General features: G+C 38.2%; 1 protein-coding gene across 1 annotated transcript in view; it reads left to right on the top strand.

The window, feature by feature from the left end:
- IL15 (interleukin 15) overlaps nucleotides 1-25,404 on the top strand; it is a 38,100-nt gene that overhangs the window by 546 nt on the left and 12,150 nt on the right. Inside the window, exons 2-5 of the mRNA XM_030947750.1 lie at nucleotides 8,130-8,259; nucleotides 23,987-24,087; nucleotides 24,500-24,581; nucleotides 24,735-24,776. Of these exons, the coding sequence (XP_030803610.1) occupies nucleotides 8,197-8,259; nucleotides 23,987-24,087; nucleotides 24,500-24,581; nucleotides 24,735-24,776 (288 nt within the window). The 5' untranslated portion in view covers nucleotides 8,130-8,196. The remainder of the gene's footprint in view (nucleotides 1-8,129; nucleotides 8,260-23,986; nucleotides 24,088-24,499; nucleotides 24,582-24,734; nucleotides 24,777-25,404) is intronic.

Raw genomic sequence — 25,404 nt, 5'->3', positions numbered from 1 at the left:
CTGGTGAGTCTTGTTAAAAATAACACTTTCTACCTAGTCATAGAATCATAGACTCATATAGGTTGGAAAAGAGGGAAAGATGTGGGGAACAGAAACTTGTCACAGATCGTATTGTCACAACCTGCAAAATTATATCTGTATAAGTCTAATAGGAAATTCTCCTTCCCGTGCACAATCACTGTCTTGCAATTCCTTCTGTGTAAAGAAGATACTTTTAGGCAGCTTACTTTTAAGAGAGTCTTATACTGTGGAAAAAACTCCTGGTGATAATTATCACAGCATGTTTAGCTACACTTTTCAAGTAGTACATAGAACATAGTACACAGTACATAGTGAAGTGCTTCCTTTGTCTCTCAGGCTGTTTAGTTCTATTTACAGTTAAAAATGAATTTGGCATGTACCAGTTAAATGGAAACATACCATTTAGTTATTTTTGCCTTTGAAAAGATAATTATAGATTAAGATAGTCGAAACAAACAATATTTATAGCTCAATAGAGGTGTTAAATTTGGGAGTCTGCTGGGCTGTTCAAAGCTTAGAGCATGCCTTTATATCTGTGCCCTGCTCTGCACCAGCGCCAGAGGGCAGCCCCTGGTGCAGGGCCAGGCTCTGGGAATGGGGCTGTCCGGGGCTGTGAGAGACACAGGCTGCTGCACTTGCATCCCCAGACAGGCCCTGCATGAAATACAGCTGGCAGCCAGTCACCAGTGGTGTTCTCCAGGGCTCAGTGCTGGGGCCAGCCCTGCTCAGTGCCTTTGTCAATGATCTGGATAAAGGCGTCACGTACACCCTCAGTCAGCTTGCAGATGACAACTTGGGTGGGAGTGCTGATCTCCAGGAGGGTAGGAAGGCTCTGCAGTGATCTGGACAGGCTGGATCGAGGGACCGGGGACAACTGTTTGAGTTTCAGCAAGGCCAGGTGCCAAAGTTCAACCCCATGCAATGCTGCAGACTTGGGGCAGAGTGGGTGGAAAGCTGCCTGGTGCAAAAGGACCTAGGGGTGCTGGTTGAGAGCAGCTGAGCATGAGCCAGGTGTGCCCAGGTGGCCAAGAAGGTCAGCGGCATCCTGGGTTGTAACAGCAATAGTGTGGCCAGCAGGAGCAGGGCAGGGATTGTCCCCCTGTACTCAGCACACACCTCAAGTGCTGCGTCCAGCTCTGGGCCCCTCACTGCAAAAAGGACGCTGAGGTGCTGGAGTGTGTCCAGAGAAGGGCTGTGGAGCTGGGGAATGGTCTGGAGTGCAAGGCCTATAAGAGGCAGCTGAGGGAGCTGGGGGTATTTAGTCTGGAGAAAGGGAGGGTTGGGCATGACCCTATCACTCTCTACAAGTCCCTGAAATGAGGTTGTAGCCAGGCGGAGATGGATCTTTTTTCCCCAAGTAACAAGTGATAAGACAAGATGAAATAGCCCCAGGGTTGTGTTAGGGAAGGTTCAGACTGAATAATAGAAAAAGTTTCTTCACCTAGAGTGCTCAAGCATTGGAACAGGCTGTCCAGGGAAGTGGTAGATTTGCCAACACAGATCTTTAAAGGACACATAGGTGTTGTGCTCAGGTTAATGTCTGGACTCAATGATCTTAAAGGTCTTTCCCAACCTAACATTAGTTCTATGATGTAATTTTGAATGCATTATGTCTTGCTGTCATTATGAATGTTTGAATTCTCTGGGAAAAATAAGATTATGGTCAGATCCTGAGGAGATCAAAGGACCCTGCATGATTCAATGTGAATCAAGCAAAAGCTGTTTATTGTGCTTCTAAACATTGTTCATATTTACTTCTTATCTTGGTCTCCACAGTCACACGTTGTTTCTTTGGTAGCTCCGCTTTGTCCATGCATCTCTTGATTGGTAACTCTACTTTGTCCACAAAGCAAGCAAGCATCTCTTTCTTAATCTAGTTGGTAGATGCTGTAAGAGTCATTTTACTCGGGTTGACACCCCTTTGTCTGTCAACTTTTCTGTTTCTTCTTTCTTCTTGCAACATCAGCTTTTTTATCCACAAAGATGACCTTGTTCTTTAGTTCCAGAAGGTTAGGCTGGTCCATTTAGTACATGTCCATTTTCCTGTAAACATAATCCTACAAGATCCATTCTAAGGCTGCCTAGGATTTCACTGAAAATAGAGAAGGGTCACAGGGGACAGAGGTACAGGCTGATGTAGAATAGTTGGCAAGTATGGATAACATAATGCTAGATTTTTTCTCATGAGTGAAAAGTTAATCCTCAGCTTCCAGCATTTTCCACGCCATGGACAGCGATATATTTGACACAAACCTCCTAGTGTCAGGTTCGGGGTTCTGCCAGAACAACGTTTCCCCTTCTGTGCTCAGGGTGTGGCTTGTGCCAGCACAGCAGGGAGAAAGGCAGTCTGGATCGGGCTGTGAGACATTCTGTTCCACCCAAACAGCGTGGTTTGTGACACGCAGTGCAGCACTGCTGTGCAGGCCAGCACAGTGCTGCTGCTTGCAGGGAGCCGGGGAGCGCAGCAGCCCATCCACGGGGTTTGGAACAAACTTGTTAGTCTGCACAAAAGCACAGATTTTATTCCTCCTGCTTTTTTGGCTTTTTTCCATGACTCAGTCTTGTTTCTGTACTCTCTATTTCAACACTGCACCATCTAGGAGCTAAAACCCAGGACAGCGAATATTCATGCGTTCCTCTTTTTTTTTTTTTTTTTTGGAGGCTTTTCTGGGCACTTAAACACTCATAATGAAAGAGTGATTTTAAAGGTTATTTTAATACAATTCTCATTATTATAATAATACATTCCCAATTCTCTACACCAAATTATAGTGCTAGGCAAAACAATAACATCCCAAACATGTCCATTTGCTCTCCATGCATGCTAAATTTTTTCTAATTTTCAAAATTATTTTAAAAGTAATCTCTTCAAAATGGAGGGAGGAAATCCCTACTCTCAGTACTTATTATCAGCTACTGATTTCTCAGAGAAATGTTTATGCAGCAAAATCTCATTTTCTACAGCAGTTCCCAAATTTAAAGACATTTTCTCACTCAGCTGAGCTGTCTGATTCCCATTTTACAGGTTTTGATAGGAGAGAAATTAATTCCAAGAATGAATACTGACATATGAACAAACAAGGTGATAGAGTTTGTTTCTGCAAAGAGCAAAGTCTAGTGGAAAGCACTATTAATGGTTCCTTATGGGAATGCCTAGAACTCCTTTTTGAGCCAATGTTTAATGGGACAGAGCCAGGTTGGAGGCCCCTGATACCGACACAGACAGATTATTTGTTCACAGAGGAAAGGCCTTCTGGTTTCATATCATTGATCCCATACCGACTTACCTTCTCACTGCCTCTGTGCCAAACAGAGAAGGTTCCTGCGCACTGGAGGCTCCTCTGCTCCTGCTGGTCCAGGGCTGTTCCCAGGATGGATCCTGTGATCCTGTGCTCAGAATGAACCTGAAGGTAGCACCAGAAGGGAAGGGCATTTCATCCACGCTGCCTGTACTTTATCAGTGCAAACAGCGATCCCACTTGACCAGGGCTGAGCGTCACCTTTGAGATAATAGTCTGCACAGCTCTGAGAAGTCTGGTCTAGGAGTTCCTCCACATCCTTTAACTAACCTGCAGCCTGTTCTCCATCATCCATCAGGATTTATGGGTGGCTAGGGCTAAATTTTTATATCATGATGAGAGCACAAAGACTATAGTCACCTTGGCAGCTAATAAAAGCTTTCTGTCTTCCATTTGTAAACCAATGTACTACTGTAAAATAAGGAAACTGATTCCTATTTATTTACTTATTATTTCCCTTAGAAATTAGTGAAGAATGGCAGAAATATTTGGAAGCCATCAGGAGATGTACTATATAATTAAGCTGTTGTCCCTGCTGATAAGTTATTATAAGCAAGTTACCAGATACTTGCATCATTACAAATTATCATACAGTATTTCATGCTATAACAGATGAGGTAAGTCCTGGGTGGCAGCATGGGGTGATCATTCAGACATTGTTGATACAGCTGCTATACATTACAACTGAACAATTGAATAGTTTACCAATTAACTCTAATGTCAATGCTTAAATATTCTTCACAAAAAAATGGTGGATGGAATTTTTTTGCCCACCAAGGAACTGCTTTTAAAAGACTGTTGTATAAAAATATATGTAGACTAAAAGGGTTGCACTCTGTGGTAGTTAAAAAAGTCTTATACTGAAGTTGCTAACCCACCCCACTCATGCTGAAATTTATCAAATGGATTAGGATGTCTTTTTGTAAGTAAAAATAAAAGAGAAGAATATTTACTGGCTGCAATTTATTTTTGAGTAGATGGACCATCATATTCCAAACTGCTAGTCAGAAGTGATTCCCACTGCACCTTTCCCTGGCTGCAGTGTCTTCCAGAAGGCACTGAATGTCAAGTGTTGGTAACTTTCTTCCCTGGAGTTTAAGCTGTAAATAAGGACAGTGTGGGAAAGTTTATTGTCTCTGCTGGAGAAAGAACCCGATCTCATTGACTGTGTTGTGTCACCGTCTGCCATGGACTGTGTTTGTGAAGATACAAATTGGACAGTGCAGTTGTTGAGCTAAAAATCTTGTGAAAAACATATACAGTAGAAAACCCATTTTTGGTAAAACGAATAACGACAGTGGTGAGGTTTACTTCACATATCTTAAAACTAATTTTAACTGTTAATATGTTGTTAGCATACTATTAACATTGGTTCATTTTTGGTTGATAAGCAACATGATAGGAAGTTGGGCATGAGCTCTGCAGCCTCTTTTGATGCTGCATTGGCTAATTAAGAATTATGGCACTTGTACCAGTGGGGCCTGCATATATTCTGGTGAGTGACAAAACTGCTGTTTTCCTGTAAGGGAAGAAGCCCTTACCTGCCCTTCCAGAACTAAGGAATTCTCTATGGGAATCTATGTGCCTGACTTCTGAAAGCTGCAACTGGAAGCTTGTAAGAGGAAAAGCTCTCGACATGAGCACACTCATGTTGATGGCTTTTGAGCACTTACTGCTCAAAAATAATGAATTATATCTGTTAGTATAAGCCATACAGCCAACTTGCCTCAGGCTGAACATCAAATTAACCTCGGGCTGAATGCCATGAAAATAATAAAAGGCAGAAGAGGCGTACCAGTTGGAACAATGGTGTGTAGTGTGCTTGTAAGAGCACAGGAACGTGAGTCACAGCGGCTCTCAAAGGCTCAAGTACTGTAACCTTTGCCAGAAAAGAAATGAGTACAGTTTCTTTCCCTGATAGTGTACTTAGGCAATGGTGTAGCTCCTAGAGGTTTTCTTTATGCTGCTTCTTGTAAGGATAAATAGGTCGATGGTCGCTTCACATTCCTGAGGTTTGGTTAATGCTGATACTCGGATTAGTTGTGCTCAGGGCTGCCAGTGCAGTGGGGAGGCTGGGCAGCAGGGGGGTGGCAGGGAGAGCTGCACTGGTGCCTGTTCCCAGCCTGGGCATTCCAAGGGTAAACCTGTCCTGCAGTGGGCAACACCAGATGCTGGTGATGGCCAGAGCCATCAGACTGGGGTTCACATATGCTGCCTCACTGCTTACAGCTTTCTTTCACTCATTTTATTTAATTTTCAATAATTTTTATTGAATAAAAAAGGTCTACAGCCTTAGCTACATTATCTTATGGTAATTACTTACATGGGCACAAGAAATGTGATTTTACACTGGCTAGAGTGTATATATATATATACACATACATACATACACACATATATATATATATATATATAACTTAGCAGCATATTACCCATTTTCATCTTGATCATGGATTCGTTAATTTTTCTCAAAAGGATATAAAAGAATAAGAAAAGAGGAATTTCACTCTACAAATGCAAAAATATTGGAAGAACCTAAATATTTTGGGCCCAGATGTGATATCTGGAGATAATTTTTTTTTTATTTTTCTTTTAAGTGATTGCTTAGCAGTCTCTAGGATTGTCTGTGTTCACTTTAGCCCCCAATGTGTTCTGGTGCAGCTGTGAGGAATTGCAGCCATTTTGAACTAAGCTCTGCAAGGAGACATTTTTCTTCACACTGTAACATCCACCCTGGAGCAACCCAAGCTAGTATCTGAGCCAGCTGGCTATAGCAACCAGAAATATTTGCTTGGGGAGCATGAAGCATCCCATCCTAGGGGCAGATATGCAAAGTAACTAAAAGGGAGGATTTCTTGTGAGACAGAGCTCAGAAAATCATTGCTGCTTGTGAAAAATCTGTGTTAAGGAGTCTGCCCAAATCACAGAAAGATGGTTAGATGAAGGCAAGGAGAAGATTCAGGGCTGCATCCAGCTGCCTTTGTCATTGAACCCAGGTTTTCTTTCTGTGATCTTGTGTCTCCTTTTCTCCACACCTTTTTGGTCAAACAGAGCCATTTATACAGGGGTTTGGTTTGGTTTTTTCCAGGAGCTTGGCCCACTTTGTCAAAACCATCCATTTGGTTCACAAATGCTGCATGAGAAAAAGGAAATCATTACATCATACTCTGATTAAAGATTTAATACCTTTTTATAATTATGAATTCATGGGAAGGCAGTGAGCATGGGATTGAGTTTGAAGTTGAGCAGAATATGCTGTAGTGATCATAAATCCTTCTACTGCTACCCTCAGACTTTCTCCTTCCTTTCACTTCCACCGTGTCTTGATTCCTTGCTGTGTTCTCCATCCAGTCATACAACTCAAATTCCACTTCTGTGCACCAGCATCATCACTGTTTTCTGCCCCTAAGCCTTCACAGTGCTGTTCCTGTGGAAAGCCTGTGTACATACACACAAAATGTTGTGCTTGCCTTGGAAGCTCTGAGATGGAAGATGTCAGCAAAGAGACTGCTGGACACCACCTACACAATGCCAAAAAATATCTTCTGCAATTATGCAAATAAAATAAGCCACCCAGGACTTGGCCAAGTTTATGCAGGTTTTCTAGGCTGCCAAACTTGGAAAAGCTACCACAAAGCACAGCTTTAATTAAATACTTATAAACATTTTATTTATATGAAAGAAGTACGTGTTTTCTGCTAATTTGTTTTTGGAAATGAGTGAATTATTCTTAAAGGGACTTTAAAGAAAATCACTACCCCGAGTAAATAATTCATTGTAGAAAATTCCAGCTCCAAGAAGTTCATTTTGATCAAAATACTGAAACTGAGTCTTATTGTTTGAGACCCAGCTGCTGAACGGCTACAAAATTGGCAATGGTGCCCTTACACATTACAGAAACAAGACTGTGTTCTCAGCCCGTATCTCTGAAATTCTCTGTGCTTAGTTTTCTGAGAAGACAATGCTTATGCAACCACACATCTCTGTGTGTTTTCATATTTCCATCCTCCACCACATTTCTTTTAATTCAAGGCCTAATTTCATTGTATAGTTCATGTTTGGAAGAGGCACATACAGAACCCTTCTTCAAGCCTCCCACCTAAAGCTGGGCTAACTTTGACATCACACCAGGTTGCTCCAGCTTTGGTTGATTTTTCATTACCTCTGAGGATGGAGCTTCCTCAACTTCTGTAGGGAGCCTTCTTCACACATTTATTTTCTTGCAGATTACATTGGGACTACTGTTATAAAAATACTAATATTAATGTCCAAATAAGCTGTTCTGTCAACATGCTTTCATTTTCTGCTGTATCTCTTCAAGGCTTTGCTATGAGTGCAAAATCTATCACTTGAACAAAAATCAGCTTGTTCCTCCAACTGTAAAACTTGCAAGATTTGAATACAAATCTAAGGAAAAAATTTTATAAAAGAAAAGCAAAACCTTCCAATTGCATTTTATTGTGTCATCTGTAGAAAGGTAATAAAAAAGGCAATGAGCTTGTTGGATGGTCACCATGATTGTCATGAGAAACCACAAAAATTATCCGTTCCTGACAATACACATTTTCCAGGGGATCCCCCTTTATCCTACAGAATTCAAAGATGGGATTCTACTATCTAAAGAAAAATAACCTTTTCAAAAAGTCTGTCTTGTGTTTTCCATTAATTTAGAATATATACAGGGGACTTGCAGAAGTTACTCACAAAATTTAAGAGGCTTCCTGCTTTGAATTATCTTAATGGACAGGCTGAAAGCCACTCTGAAATCTATTGTGGCTTTATACTTACATTTTTTTCCCCTCCATGTAGGCCCCAAAATGTAGTTTTCTGATCCAGATGCTGTGCTTCTCTTCTGAGTAATGGTCCAGCAGGCAGGATGCTGGGGATGGCACGGCCAACACAAAGCTCTGCTGGAGCACTGAGCCGGCTGCAGAGTCAGGTAAGGATCACTTAAACAACATGACATTTTTCTAAAATTTCAGCAAAGCTTTTAACGTTATTTTGCAACCCAACATGAAAAGTAGATAATAAAGAAAATTTAAGGCTTGTAAACATCTCCAGTATTTTAGATTAAATCCGTACGCTCTATAATTTTTACATTGTTTTTTCCACTCCTTGTTGTTCAGTTGTACCAGAATTAACTATCACACCATAAATAGGTCTGGGTTTTTTTCATTTTCATATTTTTCAGTTGATTTGTGACACAGCAAGTTCTGGCCAACTTTTCTGCTCGGTCCTAATGCCTGTGTCCGGCTGATATTTCACAACATGTGAGGCCAAAACCCCTGATCCTTGAGAGTGTTTACTACACTCTTTACTGTGGGGAGGAATCCTTGAACGTGTCCAGGCTCTGTAGCACTCTTCAGAGCTCCCCACAGATCTCCTAGTTGATTTGGTAGCAGTTGCATTTCCAGTGGGCAGTGTGGCCAGGTCACCGTTTTTATAATCCCAAAGTCATTTCCATCCGCTGTTGTCTCAAAACTGGTTGTGCAAGAGGCAGATCCACACACAGAGCTGAGGTATTAGACTTATTTACACTTCTGTCCAGAAATGGAGGCTGGATGCCACCTCCACAAAGCCAGCACAATGACTATTGAAACTCTTCACTATTTGTAAAATTTTAGCAAGGAGAGGCATTAATGTTCATTGGCTACAAGTCACATAGTTCTCTTCTTCATATTAATTCTTCTTTTGGTTGATGATTCTTATGTTAATTAGTCCTATGCTCAGTCTTTCCTATCTTTTCTGCTGGCTTTCCAGTCGTTTTTCTACAGAAGTCAAAGAACCAATTAATCATCTCAAATTTGACTTCATTACTGATTATCCAATAGCCTCGTATGATTTCATGCAAAGTGCCAGAATGATTGCATCAGTCTAAGCTTTTATTAAAAGCAAGAAAATATAGACCTCCTGATTTTGGAGAAAAGTTTGGAACTCGAGCGTCACCAATGAAAGCTATGGAAAGTTGGAAGCAGGTCCTGAGTCACTTGGGCATGCCAGTTCTTCCACAGTGATTGCCAGTAGTACATGTAAATAACCTAAGGTTATTTACTCTTCTAAGGCTGTGAAAAAATCAAATGCATGACAAGCAAATAAGTCTTTATTTTCACTGAGAATTTCAAATGCACATTCAGCCAGTGGTGTTTTGACTACAGGATTTTCTCAACAGCTCTTAAAAGAATATAAAAAGCCATTACTCTTGTAGCAAGATGCAGATGCAGGATTGTGTGACTGTCAGAAGGCAAGTTTGTTTTGCCCTGTGGTCACACTGATGTTGCCTCTGTTATGACTTACCTATTTAAATGCTTTCATCCTTCATGATAAATTAAAACAAGTCTCATGTGTTCTGGAAGCAATTCTGTTTGCTTCCAAAGCCAGTGAACATTTTAAAATACAACTATACCACTACCCCTTTTAAAGGTATATGTAAGTTTGGTATTTTTGCTATTAACTTATCATCTCTTAAATTAACAATTCTATGCTGTTTCTTATATTTATACACAGTGAATGATGTAGCTGTGAAGGTACAAACAAAAAGACAACATCCTTCTCAATAAGGCTTAGTTTCTAACAACAGGTGTAACACACAGCCAGATGTAGCATATAGGTGTAACATCTATGTTGTGTCCCTTAAAAGAATTAAAAGTGCAGATTAATTGAAAATATAAATCATAGTAGAATAATCTACTGTTAGGAAAAAAGCTGAGGAATTTAACCACTAAGAATAAATATGTCGTTGTGTACTCTGTGATTGTTTTGTACAGATTATTTTTCCTTTAAATCTTTAATAATCATTAAGGACTTGAACTATATGATGATTTCTAGATGAACTATCTTTTCTCTTGTTTTCAATGGAGATTATTTATATAAAATAGCCTTTAAAACTACTGCACAAAAGCTAACTCAATTACATTCTGGTATCAGAAGTTTCAGAGCAGTTTCCAGAGATCAGCTCAAAGACGTATCACCCACTGCAGAACAGACAGGTAGTTACAATATGAGCAGAAATTTAGGAACCAAAGTTCACAGTCAGTTTCCCAGAAATCAGATCAGCCTTCCATTACCAATATGGCTGAGTAACAGAATCTGTCTGTTGGCCACTCTGAGTTATCTTCATGCACCTGAAGAAAAGAGGCCATAAACAAAAAGTTAGGAAGTAGCTGATCCTTGGGAACTTGACAGGGAAGCAAAGGAGGTGTTAATCTATAGGCTCACAAATAACCCCTTATCCTGTTCAGTGCAAGTTGGCGAGCTGTGGTGCTCTTCAGTGGGTCTAGAAGGTTAAGGAGATTGCTGAATGAAAGATTCCCCTGACAGGTTTCTTTAGTATAAACCACTAAACTAACATAGCAATGAGAACAAATTTTAAAAAGAGTGAGGTGATGTGTGTTTCATCTGGTGTACTTCTTCACTAAGAGCCACTAGAGCAAGCAGGATTTTTCTCCTGTCCGTGTTCCATTGACTTCAGTCCTCTGACATCCCCAGCCAGAGCTGGAATCAGGCCTTTTTTGCAAAGCTGAATGAAGATGTGTTCTGTCTCCAAGTTTTCCAGGTGGTAGCAGGAACAAGAGGAAGACCATGAAACAACCATTCCATAACTTAGGAAAAACACAATTTTCATTATTGTTGCCAAGGAGAAATGGATGTAATATTTTCTGTTCCCTAGCTCCCCAGTGAGAATAACAAACAAAGTCTCTTCCATGGGTCATTCTGCAGTCTCTTGAGATCCTCCTGCCTACATATTTTGTCTGCTGACTGAATCACAGGCACCGTAGTGGAGTGATATCATATGGGTGTCCAGCACAGATTTTGAATCACTGTTCTTTCACAGCATTCAGTGGTGGTTATCCAAGCCAAGAAATAATACTTTCCTGAATGAAGTTGTACTGAGGAAAGTTTATTCAAAGTGCTTTTTTTTTTTTTTTTTCTTTTTTTTTTTCCTGGAGGAAAGAGAGAAAAATGTCACCATGGCAACTTACTTTCAAAGGAAAGCATCTTCGAGTGGCAGTGTACTAGCACTTTTTTTTTTTAATTAAGAAAATCTCCCCTTCTAAATACAATCTAGAAGTTTTACTTCATCCTAAGACAGATGATTAATTAAGTCCTTTTATAGGGAATGTGGGATTTCGTTGGACTGACTACAATCACAATCCCCCAGTATTTTCTAACAGATATCCTGAGGAGGTTAGACAGCGGTAGAGGGAGGAAAAGACCTCACAGGGGCATTTATGTGTACTGATTTAAGAAAAAGAGGTACAGAAATAACAGTCACGTCAATGAATTGTTAGTTATAAAAAAGTAGAGTTTATGTATATATATATAAATAAATAAATATATATTTGTCATGCAATTCTCTTTTCTATGCTCTCAGACAGCTTCCAACTAAAGTTCCAAAGAAAAGGCTGCTATAAATGTAGCTATTTCTCCTGCAACATGACACAATGCACCAGATTATTTGTGTCTCCCAATACTCTTTGCAAAATAGAGTTGTTAACCTTTATGTCTTGGCTGAATTCTTGTGTGGGTATTTTCTCTCTCTCTCTTGAATCCTAAGTATGCTTTTTTTCACATCTCCTTCTCTCACATTCAGGCAAACTTTTCAGCAGAGAGCCTTGATTTGCATGATTTGTGCTCTTCTCTCTCCTTAACTGCTCTGTAATTTTTACTCATTGGACGAGTTGTTTGTGTTTCCCAGAAATCTGTATCTGCATGCAAGTAGAGAGACTGCTCCTGTGACTTCCCATTTCCCACAGAAACAAAGCAGATAACTGCATGCTTTTCCTTTTTAATTTCGTTTTATTACAATTCCAGACAAACACAGAATTATTTAATGGGCTGCAGCTTTTTGCCTGCAGTTATGCTCCTTTTGTGTCATACAAAAGGATGTTTCTCACCTCATTATCTTGTTCCACACAGTTAGAGACTGACCCCATTTTCCTGTTCCCTTGCTGCTGTTCAGAATGAACGGTTGTGCCATAATTTACATTATCTTAGACTTTTCAAGCATATTTTGGTGGATTCAGTCCTTCAAAGATACAACTCTCTGGGCTACTGAAGAGGCCTGGTTTTAGAGTTTTTTGTAGTAAATGATGTGAATTTCATTTTGCATCATGATACTAATGCAAAGGGGAGATGATAAAATAATATATTGACATTAAGGTCTGGAATCATGTGAATCAGCTGCAAGATTTCTCACTCTATCTGCTGCTGATTTGCAGGCAAAATTGCCCATTTAGCTTGAGAGGTATGCTGTGGCATTTTAGACTTTCTATCTTCATGCACTTGTGACTGGAATAGAGTTAATTTTCTTCCATGTACCTGGTACAATGCTGTGTTTTGGAGCTGAGACGAGAATAATGTTAATAACACTCTGGTTTTAGTTGTTGCTAAGTAGAGTTGATGCTGATATATGAGGACATTTTATCCTAAGACTGACCATTTTTGCCACCATCTTTAAGAAAAAATATCTCAAAGTGCCAAATAAATTAGGACTAAATTTTTGTTTAGTCTGCAGAAAACAACTGATTCAACCAAGGTCAGACATAATCCAAATCCAGTGGTATAATTTACTTTGCTGTTCTGCCCAGCACTTCCCCCTCCAGAAGCTCTTATGAACATAATGGCACAAGGCAATATTTAGATGTCCTGGAAGGTCCTTCTTCTTCTTCTTTGTATCCTTTTCTACTTTTGAAACAATTCCTTCTTTTTCCTGTCTTTTTCCTTCTTTTTTCTTTTGACTAAACCCCCACTCATCTCCTGCCCTCATGTAACTGAAAATATCTCTCAGATTCCTAAGATTTTGTGGTTGCTGTAGATTATTTTGCATAATTTAAATGAAACATGAATATTTCAAGTCTCATTTTAAACTGTGTGCAATTTCAGGGTACACAGGTCACAGTGAGGACAAAGTAGTTTTTCTAGTAGTTTTTCTCCAGCTAAAGACGAAAAACTTGAAATAGTGCAAATTTATGTACTTTTTCCACTTGCAAAAGTATTGCACTTGTGACAATTTTTAAAAAGAAAATAATTTGACTGAAACTATGAGCAAGATACAGTGTTGAGAGCGAACTCAAGCTCTGTATTACGCTTAGTAAAAGTGACTTTTAAACAGCAGTGTGGTTCAATAAGGGCTGCAGGTCATTCTCTGCCCTCTTTAGGACCCGAGGGGTTTTGCCAGTATCTTTCCTAAGAGTTCAGTGCTCAAACCATATCAAGAGCTTGGAGCATCCAAAACCTGGGACAGAATGATTTATCTCAAAGCACCTCATGACACCTGTTTTGTCCAGACTTAAATATCAGAAAACAAAATAGCCCTCATTTAAGTAATGAAAACTAATTTTTATTTCTGTTTATACTTTAAGTATTTTCTAAAGGACCATTTTCTCTAATTCACATAACCAATTAAAACTTTTGCAAATGGAAAAATCTTTATTTAAACATCCTGCTTGGCATTTCTAAGCAGAAAGAAACAAAATGCCATATTTTAAGCAATTTTTTCAGTTATACATTCAGATTCTTAGTGTTACAAAGGTTTTATCCTATCAAATTGTAAACAACAACTTTTTGGTTTGTTTTGTAATTTACTTACTATTTTTGTCACCCTGGATGCCAAAGAAATGGGACTGGAAATAACACAATCAAACATTTGAGTCTTGTCTTGTGTGAGTTAAATGTGACGAGCAAAACTATGTCTCACTTGGAAGAAAAAAATGCAGCATTCTCAAAGGAACAGTTATTCTTTCTGCTCACTATCCCTCCAATTTTCTGAAGGACAGGGAAGCACCTTTACAAAAAATATGCAAAGGATTTGAGTAGTATAAATGCTCCATTCTTACTGAAACAAATAGAATAAACTGGTATTTATCCTCCCTTCAGCTAACCACAAACTTGGATTGGTGGGGTGCAGCTTTGCTACATGGTCTGAAAAATTTTACTCCTTCCTGCCTTTGTGTGAAAAGTAATCTTGAACGTACACTACATTTTCCCAGGTATCTAGAATTAGTAAACAAAAGCCCATGTTTTTGTAATTCATAGTCAAAAACTAAGAGAGAAGAAATTTGCTTTCTCTCAGATAGATTGCTTAGTTTTGAAATGATGAAAATGTTCTCATGGTGCCTGGTGAACTGAAAGAAAAATAAAGAGGTCAAACCCACAAAAAAAATGAAATACTTATTTTCAGGGAAAGGGTAGACACCAGCATTTCCTCCACTGCAATGTCTGAAATTAATATGTATGTTTATTCAAGTATTTATTCATTGTGACATCGTGACTTTTAGAAAACTTGATCTGATCTAAAAAAAGAAGGCTGTGTTCTCTTAGGTTATATAGGCATGTAAAACCAGTGCTCTTCAGAAAACTACATTATGAAGAGGCCTCATTAACATAATATTTTAAATTACTTGCCATCATATTTTATGTTTAGAAATCAACAGTGGCTATAAAAATTGAAATGTAAGCTGAAAAAATATTCACACAGAAGACATTTTTACATAAAATTCTAATAAACGAATTAAAAAGCAAATATTTATCTATGCTGTAAGCAGCGGTGGGAAAAGGGCTAGAGAAGTTATAGACTTGCAAATGCAAGCCCCAAATATGACAAGCTTCATGAGCAGTCTCTTTCACTGGAAAACAACAATCCATGAGGGAGGTGTCAATATGCTCTTCCCTTGGTATTCTCAGCTGGAAGTAGATGGAGACATCAGGCTTTGCTTGCAGTCAGCTCCGCTATTGCTAAGTTCTGTGTGCTTCTCTGACTCACCTCAGGAGCCTGTGCCTGTTTTAAGGTGCGTACTACAGGAGACAGGCATGGGCTAATGAAGTGTCATGACATGGAACGTAATTCTTCCAGCAGGGTTTCCTGCAGGCCTTTGAGTGTGCAGAAGCTGTGTGAAGAAGTTCTAATATGAAACAGGTCATCAGTGAGATGACTTCTGTGGCCACTCTGATGCAAAACTGTTGCTAGCTGTCACAGAGTATAAGATAAAGATCAATAATGTCCTTCAGGCTCTGAAAACAAGGTAGAAAACCCAGTGGGACAAAAGCAGACGCCACAACTTGGAGGCTCAGTGTCCAAGTATAAAACAAATGATCACATTAAATGTAGGCTAATCAATTGCAAGAAACACTTTCTGAGACAGCATACAGTAGTGACATGAATGGATAATGGAAAAATCAAAAAATTAATTAGGAAGAACATTTTGTTTCCTGGGTCTGAAATGCTGCTGAACCTGTTCTTGCAAAAGCTTGGGAAACTTCAGGGTGTGTGTTTTCAGGAGGAATAGTCTAGTACAACAGTTCAGAAATTCAGCTGCTGGAGAGTAGGAGCAAAAATGAGTGAGCTGAGAAGCTTAGAAATGTGGAAGTTCCTGGTTTTAGGGAAGAAAAGTGTAAAATTCTTCAGCAGGCACATTTCAGCCATACTCTGCTATGCTCATCAGCCAGTTTGAGTGTCCTATGGAGAGGGCACAAGGAACATTGGAGAAAGCCTTGTGCTCTCTTGAGCCTTCAAATAATTTTTTTGCATTGTTTGTATTGGCAACAGCTCTGGTTTTTGTTTGTGAGTTGGTGTAATCTATCAGAATAGCTAAAATGTGCTGATATGTTCACTCTGACCTGAGACAGATTTAACACCAGCACATTTTGTTCTGATTTTGTTCCTCTTCTGGAAATAGGCTATATAACCAATGCTATCACAGAAGTTTTTTAAAAACCCCAAAGATTAATGCTTACATGTACACAGTCAGCTGGCTCCTTGGTTCTTTGAGGTCCCAAACTGAAATGCCCAGAGATTTATTATGAGCAGCATGTCATAGAGAATGCAGTCATGAAACTTGGGTATAAAGCTAAGTCTGAACATATTCCAGCATATAGTCAGTGATGTTTCAGTAGCCAGGTGGCAGCTTGGGACTCATCTGTGATAATCCCCACGAATTTTCCCTGCTGCCTTCAGTTGCATTCTGGCTTGTGTCTCTATGTGCATAATGCCTATGATGCTTTTTAGACCAAAAGGTGCCAGGTTGTATGTGAGTGGCCATATATTTGTGCTAACTTTTAAATTTGATTATCAACCAGGAGGACCTTATATGGTGTTTGGGTAGGTATCTGCCAAAACCCAAATTTGTTCACTGTTCTTTGCAAGACAGCAAAGTAAATTGTTTGCAATGTTGGGCTTCCACTCGGGAGAAACAGGTGCCCTGCTTTGGTGGCAGGGCAGCAGTAAGCTGCTTGGAAAGCAAGGAAAAGCCTATATACCACAGCAGGATTGTACTGCCTTCAGGAAACTGAGTTGTGCTCAGGCACACAGCCTCACACACAGTTATTAATATCACTGGTCACTTTTCTGTTTTTAAATAGGCATCATAAGTGTGAGGCAGATAAAACACTGTATCAGCCCTTGTTTAGAACGAAATAAGATTGATTTCTAGCTTTACCATTCAAAAATGATGAAAAAACATGCTTGAAAGAAAATATTATGGAGAAATCTGATCTTTAACTAACCCCCCCAGTATGCTTTACCACAATGTGGATGTTGCACATACACTACTACTGTATTGCACTCAGCCCCTGTTACACAAAGTGGATCAGTGTGCAAGCTCATAATGGCTGCATTCCACAAAAATACATTCCAAATTTACATGAAGGGGGGAGGCTTCTGTAGCACACACTAGTGCTTTTCCAATAATCACTTCTGTATCCAAAGATAAGAGACCAAGAATGATTGTCCTGTTCCTGTAAGTCCTATTGCATTATTATTTATAAGCAATTTGTAAAGGACGTAAAACAAAAACACTTTATTTTCCAGATTTTTTTTTCCTTTTCCAAATTTTTTTTCCTTTTCCATGCCTATCCTATATGAAATAAATTTTTAGTAGAGATACTTTGCTCACCTTTCTTAGAATCCTGATTCTAGTTTTTTCTGCCTATTCATCAGTTTACAGTGGTCTGTGTGCTGCTTCCTCAGTTGTTCAATGAACCTATTTTTCCCTGGTTAATATTTTTGTCAAATTCTCAACAGGTCTGGAAATTAAAACTTCATCCAGCAAATTCCAGTAAAAGTATCACTGTAAGAGAGGGCCATAGATTATAATTGTTTTTCAAAAGCTCTGAAACTTGCCTAACTTCACGATTTTGAGAACTGCATTTGCTATTTTTAGTCTTTTATCTAGTACAAGTGTGTTACAGATTTCTCTCAGTGTATGGTCTTACAGTCTTTAAGCTGAGTATTTTGCTAAGGCTGATATGTTATTTGTCCAGCAGCTGTTCCTGTAACAACTATTTTTATGGCCTCAGAGGTTTCAATTTTATGCATCAATATGGCATCATTTATAATTTTTTTGCTGTTCAAGTTTCCATGTTTAATACTGTTCTAGATGTTAATATCCTACCCCAAAGGCACAGAAATTTAATCCATAATTGTGTTCTCATTCCCTGTTGGGTATTTGTTGCTATGATAAAAATATCACAAATAATATTTACAAGGAGTGCCTAACAGCAAATGTATAGATCAGGACACATTTTGCTAAACAAACTTTAGTTTTGGCTCTATTTTATGTGTTTTATTAATGTCCTTTACATTTTGAATATCTTTTTATTCTCACTGTTTATTTATCTGTGAGAACTTATTCTGAAAGGCCTTTTAAGTAGTTATTACATATTGCATCCTGAAGGGTGTCATTTGGGGATAAATGGCCAAATCCAACCATCTGTGCCTTACAAATGAGTTTTTTTCTCTGTACTTTTTCTTTGCTGTGGATTTGAGCTAAATTATTTTTGCCATTAGCAAAATATAGGGAGTCTCTGTGTCAATTGTGTTTGGCATTAATATTACATATCCTTGCTTCAAGAAAACATTAAGTTGTTCTTTCGCAACTTGAGGAGTGATTGATACCTTGAAAAGATTGACATTGCATGGAAGGCTGAGAAGAGAAGGAAGCATAAATTAGCTTTCTTTCCTGGCTGGATTTTGCCACCTGGCAAATATAAGGTCTATGGCCAAGTACAGGGCACATCTTCACAAGGCAATAGTCTGAGCTCTGGGCCTCAAGCACACTTTGCAAAAGAAAGCAAAGGTCAAAAGAAAATATTTAACTTCTTACATTTCATGTTCTGATGTTTAATGTATTGAGTGGAATAGCAATGACTCTGTGACCTTTCAGCAAAATTTTCAAACAGGCATTACAAACTTTACTCTCTAGCATAAATGCCAATTATCAGGAACGTACAGGAGAAAGGACTGCCAAAGCAAATCAACAACTACTTGAGCAAACAAAGAACATATAAATACAGAATGTGATACAAACTGAGAGAGTCTCCTGCCATGTTGATTACTGAGAAAACTCTTTTGAAGGTTAACACTTCCCTGATAAAAGCAGAATAAGCCATGTAGGATAGTACTCCACAAGAATGTCGCCACTATACAACAAAACCAAGAAAAGCTGTAGTTCTTGGTGGGAGAGAGGTGAAAGGAAAGGAACCAAATAGGAATCATATTTAAAGAATACCCAGTTTTATTGCTGAGAAAAAGTGCTTTAGCCAGCCTAACTCTAGCTCAATACAAAACTTTTAAGAAAGCACTTCATGTCATAAAAGCTTAAACATTTAACAAAGCAAGGCATGGTTTGGCTCTCAGCCAGACAAGCATTCAGCCATGTGATTCAGTTTACTACCTGGTAATTCCATTGGCTTCCTTTCTGGTTCAGTAAGTAAAAGCCAGACAGAAGCATGAAAAGCTCACTCTACATTAAAACTTGGAGGAGGAGAGCTGCTGCTAACACCTGGTGGAGCTTGAGGGCAGATTTCCTTTTTGGTGCAGAGATTGACAGGAAGGGAGAAGAGGAACTACAATAGATTCAGGCACCATGATAGTGTGGAAGCAACTCTTTAATAGTTGCAGCATCAAATGGTATTCAGAAGTTATCAGAGATGTAAAATAAGTTTTTTTGGCAGTGGTTTTGAGGGCTGTACATATAGGTAGCATCTGCAACAGAGTTTCTTACTGTCTCAGAGAACATTAATGTGGTTCTCTGCTTTTATAAATTTGAATAATTACATTCTGACACTAATTCAAATTCAGGGCTTTTTTCCTTTGTTTCCCTTTGATTGTTTCCTATAAGAAGCCTAAAGTAACTTAGGGATGAAAGAGCAGAGAGATTCTTCAGAGAATCTGCTTCTTTGACTTTCAGCATTTACTCCATGACAAGGCAGTTAGAATATGTCTTTTCTCTAAAACTTACTCATAATCCATGAATATTTGATTCCAAAATTACTTATTTAAGGGCTCAATATGGAAACATCTATCTAGTTCAGAAGTACTGCTTTATTTATGGGCTCCATTCCTCTTAAAGTCACTTCCATTAGTTTATGAAGTCTTTCTCCATGGCTCCACCCCTGGAAAAAAAAAATCAGAAAAGAATGTTCATTTGGTACAAGGCTAGGGGAAAAAAGTTGATTTTCTTCTCAGTCGTTTGGACTCTGACATTCTGTGTGCTTCTGAGCAGAGAGAAGGAGCTCCAGTGTTATGCACAATACAAAACCTTAAACAGATGCCGTGCTCTAGTTGTGCAGTTCCTTGGTACTTTGTCCCCTCGAAGGTAATTGCACCGGAGCAAGAGGACAGAACAATTAATTAGTGGAGCCAACAAGCAGACGATAGCAGAGCAAGAGCCACAGGGTGAGATTTTGTTGGGGGAGCAGGCAGAGCTCACTAAAGGAGGCTCTAATTATTGTGGCAAAAGAAATGCAGAAGAGGAATTGCTGCAACAATGCAAATGAGTGGTGTAAAACTCAGCTCTACATGATGCAAACAGTACTTGAATACAGATCTAAAAAGACCCCTACTTTATGCGTGAGACATTTCTTAATAAAACGCCAAAGGACTGGAGGTGATGGTAAGATTTTAGAGGGAAATTTGCAGCAGTAACAGGGAAAAGAAGATTTAAAGTACTTTGCTGCACAGGAAGCCAGAGAGAAAATGCTGAGGACACATATTTTTAGAAGAGAGGAGAAGAAGAGACCGACTAAAATAATAATAATGAATAATGTGCAAGAAGTCTGTTGTACTACAGAATGAAATGAGAAGTGGGAAAATAGATTGTTATGAGAGAGAGGTGTTTGAGAAGGCTGATTTGCTCATGGGAACAAGGAAAGGAGGCTGATCAAGGAAAAAACTGTATGCTAGAAGTCAAGAAGTTAAAAGAAGTTAAAGAAGTTAAGAAAATTCGAGAATAATCAAAAATTAAGAAGGTTAGACTTCCGGGCTCTAGGGTTTTTTATAGGGTGAGAGTTTTTGCAAATGGTGAAAGACTCTCAGGACATTTCAGGATTTTGAAAGAAGTGGACATGAAGTTCTGTGAGGGAAACATATTGAGGTCCGAGCCACCAGTTGTGAAGAAAACACTGGCAGTAGTTCCCTTTTTCCCACAGAAAGTGAAAATAGTCTCGCTGGTTTCTAAATCCCTCATAAGGTCTGAGTACATTGTATGCTTCCGGTCATTTGTTTTCAAGAACAAGGAAGCAGATGAGGAATAAAGATAAATAAAGAATAGGAATACAGTTCAAAATAAGGAGAAAAAACAGAACACCTTTGCCAATAGAACCAAATGGCATAGCCTGGAAAGAAATTTTCTTATTTATGAATATCTTATCTCAAGGATTCAAGGAGATATTTATAAGCAAATATTAATAAAAAAGTTTAGATATATGGTATTTAGGCAGAAACATGTAATTTTAACTGTCTGTGTTTTTCATCACATGTAACTTAAATACTGTAAAAAAACACAAATATTTTCTCTTGAGCAGCCTAGATTGTTGTTTCTGTGACAGCCAAATCAGCAAGTCATTGTCTGTATCTGCTTTGTTAAAGAAAGGTTTTTTCATTTGCTTACAGATTTGCTTCTTTAAAGAGAAAACAATATTAGTGTACCTTAGACATCACTCAGAGGTAACTGCTCTTAAAATGCTTAATTTAAATTCATTATTAAAAACCAGCATTCCTTTCCCAAACATTGTGTATATCATAATTGGTTTTTGGAAGAGCATATATTCACTTCCAAGGGCTTTAATCTTTAGAGTAGCAAGTAATCAGGACACAAGCTACAAGCTACCGGAGATATAACAGAGAGTAATTAGTTAATGATTACACAGAGTAAGAAATCAAAACCAGGCATTATCCAAAGAAAATTTTTACATTATAACATTATGTGTTCAAGGTAGGAGAATGATTTGTAAAAGCTTCTAAGCCAGCTAGCAATGCTTCTGCTGTTGAATAATAGTTTGGATGAAAGAATTAAGAAATTCAAGTAGAAAATGGCCCTGCATTGGGTCTGCAAAAGAGAGTGTTGGGGGATGTAGCTGACATTGAAACCTCTTTATGAACAAATGGAGTACCCTTTAGAATATGCATGTAGTATATTTTTCACGTATTTATCATCAGTACAAGATTTCTATTACTTCTAAAATCTGAGCATTTATTTCACACTAGCAATTATAATTTATTACAATAAAGGTTACCTACAATATTTAGGAAAACCAAAGATGCAGACATTCAATCATTAAGAAGTGTCATTACAATAAACAATTATTTAAAATAGGAAACAAATGACAAACTAATGATAACCCTGGTCCATTATTCACTAGATATCGTAATAGATTATTTCTTCACCATGAAAACTTTGTGCTGCAGCATAAATTTGACAATTCATGTGGACTGGGCCTCCCTCTCAAATCAATTTTTAAGGCCCCATAACACTAATTATAAATTACAAAGCTGGTTTGTGCTTATGGACCCATCATAAGTCTTTCACAATTTGTTGCTACCTCATCTCATTTGATGAAAACTAGCTTGTAGAATGATAAAAATGTTTAGCTATTGTAAAATATTTCTAGTATACTTTAAATTATTTTCTTAAAACTTGGGGTTAAAACACGTTTTCTTCAGCTGTATCCACCAATCAGGTTTAAAATTTCTTTGAATACACTTGGAGTTTCCCCATAAGGCTACTTCTGACTTCACTTAAATAATAATAATACTAAAAAATACCCCAAACCCAACCAAAATAGGATATTTTCTAAGGATTAGCATATCAAATGAAAGAAGGTAGTATGCAGATTTAACAAAACCAAATGAACAAAATCCAAACCCAGAAGAAATAACATAGCAATTTCAAATCAATGCTAACTGTCAAAAGGATAAAGCTTTTCTGTCATGCTCTAGCAAAGTGATTTAGCTCTTTTGACCATATCCATGCAGTTAATAATTATTTTCCTTTTTTATCCTGTACATTTGAAAAATATAGATGTATAAGTACTTAATATTTTGGTTTAGTACTCATATTTTCAATTTCCATTTGTTGTGTAAGTAGGGACGGGTTTAGCCTTGCTTGTAGACCTACTTTGGCTGCCCATGACACAGCATCCTCCACGTGGAAGTTGCTCAGAAGATGTAGGAGATGTTACCTGCTCTGTCCTTGCTGCAATTGAGATTGTCACAGCATCATTCATCCACGTGGCTCTTACTGAACAGGTTTTGGACAAGCAAAGGGGATTAAAGGGACTGACACTGCATCTCATTATTGAACGTGGAAATTTATGTAGGATTAGGTAACTATGTTATTGCAGCTCTAGCTTTGGGATTGGAAACAAAATAATTGCAATTTTCTATTTAAGAGAGTAGCAAATATTTGTTACAAATTCTTTTGGGAAGTCGTGTCACGCGCAGGATCATTACTCTCCTGGCTCTGCTTTATTGAGGTGGCTTTCAGCAAGTGAGCCGCAATCCTGATAGTGCACGGACTGACCTCCCATTTGGATATTTTTACTGCTGCACAGCTCTTCTTTTGTTATGTTTTCTGGTCCATTTAAAAATATTTACTTACAAGTTTGCAGGTAAAGAAACATCATTTGAGTCAGTTGTAGAGTATTGCATGTTGGATAAGGAATAAACCTTGGGTCAAAACCACTGCACTGCAGCAGATAATTAACCTAAGCCTGTGAGGGAACTTTATCAGCTAAATCAAAGGGTTTGTGACTTTGGAACAAAGGCTACTGGGCTGTGCACAGAGAAATGTTTCTTGATGGACAATGCACAGCTTTTCACAGCTTCTCCTCATTTCCAGTTGCTAAACTCCACTAAGGAAATTCTTAAATGCATCACTGCCCACTATTAGACACACATAAACTGTGTAAAGAAATGTAAGTATGTACTATATCTAAATATTTTATTTAACATTTGTACACTTAACTATAGTATTTGATGCATTCAATGTAGAGTCTCACGTATATGCAGCCACAGTATTGGAGTTAAAGTTGTAGGCAATTAATTGAATTTGGGTAACAAATGGTAGCCAGGGGAGAGGTGGAGAACAAAAGTTCTTTAATATTGACTCTGCATTAAATTGCAGCCTGCAGTATGAATTGATAAATAAATAGGGAGCCCAGGATGAGTTCAGGTTTTCACAGTGTGCCTTCAGCATCTGATTTTCTACCAACTGTCTGGTAAAGTGATTATGTGTTTCTCCAAGCTACAAATCAGTTGGTCTTTCCAGCTACACACAACAGGGTTTTGTCTTTATTGGAAGTCTTGGAGAATTGGTTAATTAAGTCAGTACTAAAGCAAAATTCTGTGGAATCAAATGGTGACAAGGTATCACTTTGGTTGTGTCTTCCAGAAAACACACCTGAAAAGCATTTGTCTGCAGTATCTGCTTCTGAACAGCCATTGCTTTTGCCTTTTAAAGAATGGAATGGGACTAATCATCTTCTTCCTATGGTAAATACAAAGCTAATGTCAATCAGACAGTAACTACAAATCATTTATTTTTACTATCACAGCTGTTACTTGTCTCCAGTCACTTCAGAGAGTGGATTTGGAATTTTATTTTTACATTTAAAAAGAATTTTAGGTATTTTACATCAGGTAATCGAACCTTTCTCTTGCATTATGTTCTATAAATCTGGCCTTCTAAAAAACCCACATTGTTTATACTGTGTGTGACATGAGAAACTGTTTTTATGTATCTGTGTGATTTTATGATTTTTCAAATATGCTTGCTTGCCCCGAACATTCGCCATATGTATTTACATGTAAACGCTGTATCTCGAATATCTCACAATGCTGAGTCTTTTTTTTCATCGTAAACGTTGTAGATCCCTTGATGGTCACTGTGTTTCTTCTGTCCTAGTGCTTATGTACCAAAGACAGAAGCAGGTCAATGCAAGTGGGAAGTAGTTCTGAAAGATTTGCAAACGATCAAGACATCCAAAGTAAGTTCATGAAACAGTCAGCATTTCATATAATCATAGAAGAAGACTTAATAGAATATTTAGCACTGCACTCAGCTAGGAAGTGTTAGTGAGAGGGAGAGGGATGGTGTTTGTTAGCTAATGTTTATAATTACAACTCTTATTTTCTTGTAGGATATTGATGTCAGTTTATACACTGCAAATGCAGACGAGGATGTAAGTAAACTTCACATATGACCACAACTAATGTTTATTTTGGTGGCTTCATAGCCTTATTAGAAATTATCCCCTAAAGTAGACTTGTTCTAATTTGATAAAAGTGTCTAAAATCAAATAATTTGCCTTGGAATAAATAGTTCTTCTACTCAATGTGCTTATGATAAATTATGCAAGCAGGTATTAATTATCCTTACTTAGTCATCTGCTACTAAAATTAATCAATTGAAGGGGATGATCGAGGCCCTGTTGGGTGGGGCTTTGAGCATCCTGACCTACAGCAAGGAGTCCCTGTGCATAGCAGAGAGGTTGGAAGTACAGGATCTTTCAGGTCCCTTCCAACCCCAACTATTCTGTGATCGTGTGATTCAAAGTCATTTTATCAAGGCAACAATGCTAAAATAATTCTGGGATTCATTTTTTATTTAGGGGAGCATTACCTACTTCCTCTACTCTCTTACCCTTTCTGAATTCAGGTCTCTGAGTTAAAGTGTTAAAACTACTAAGCATAATATTAAATTAATTCCACTGTGTTTAGTTATATGCCAGGTTCCTATCCTAATTAATTATTTTCCTATGTTCTTCACTAAGACAATATGTTTCACCCCATCTCAGCAAACTGCTTGGT

Source organism: Camarhynchus parvulus, chromosome 4 (genome assembly GCF_901933205.1).
Source record: "Camarhynchus parvulus chromosome 4, STF_HiC, whole genome shotgun sequence".
NCBI lineage: Eukaryota > Metazoa > Chordata > Aves > Passeriformes > Thraupidae > Camarhynchus > Camarhynchus parvulus.
The sequence above is the reverse complement of the archived record's forward strand: the minus strand, read 5'-3'. Positions and strand labels throughout refer to the sequence as shown.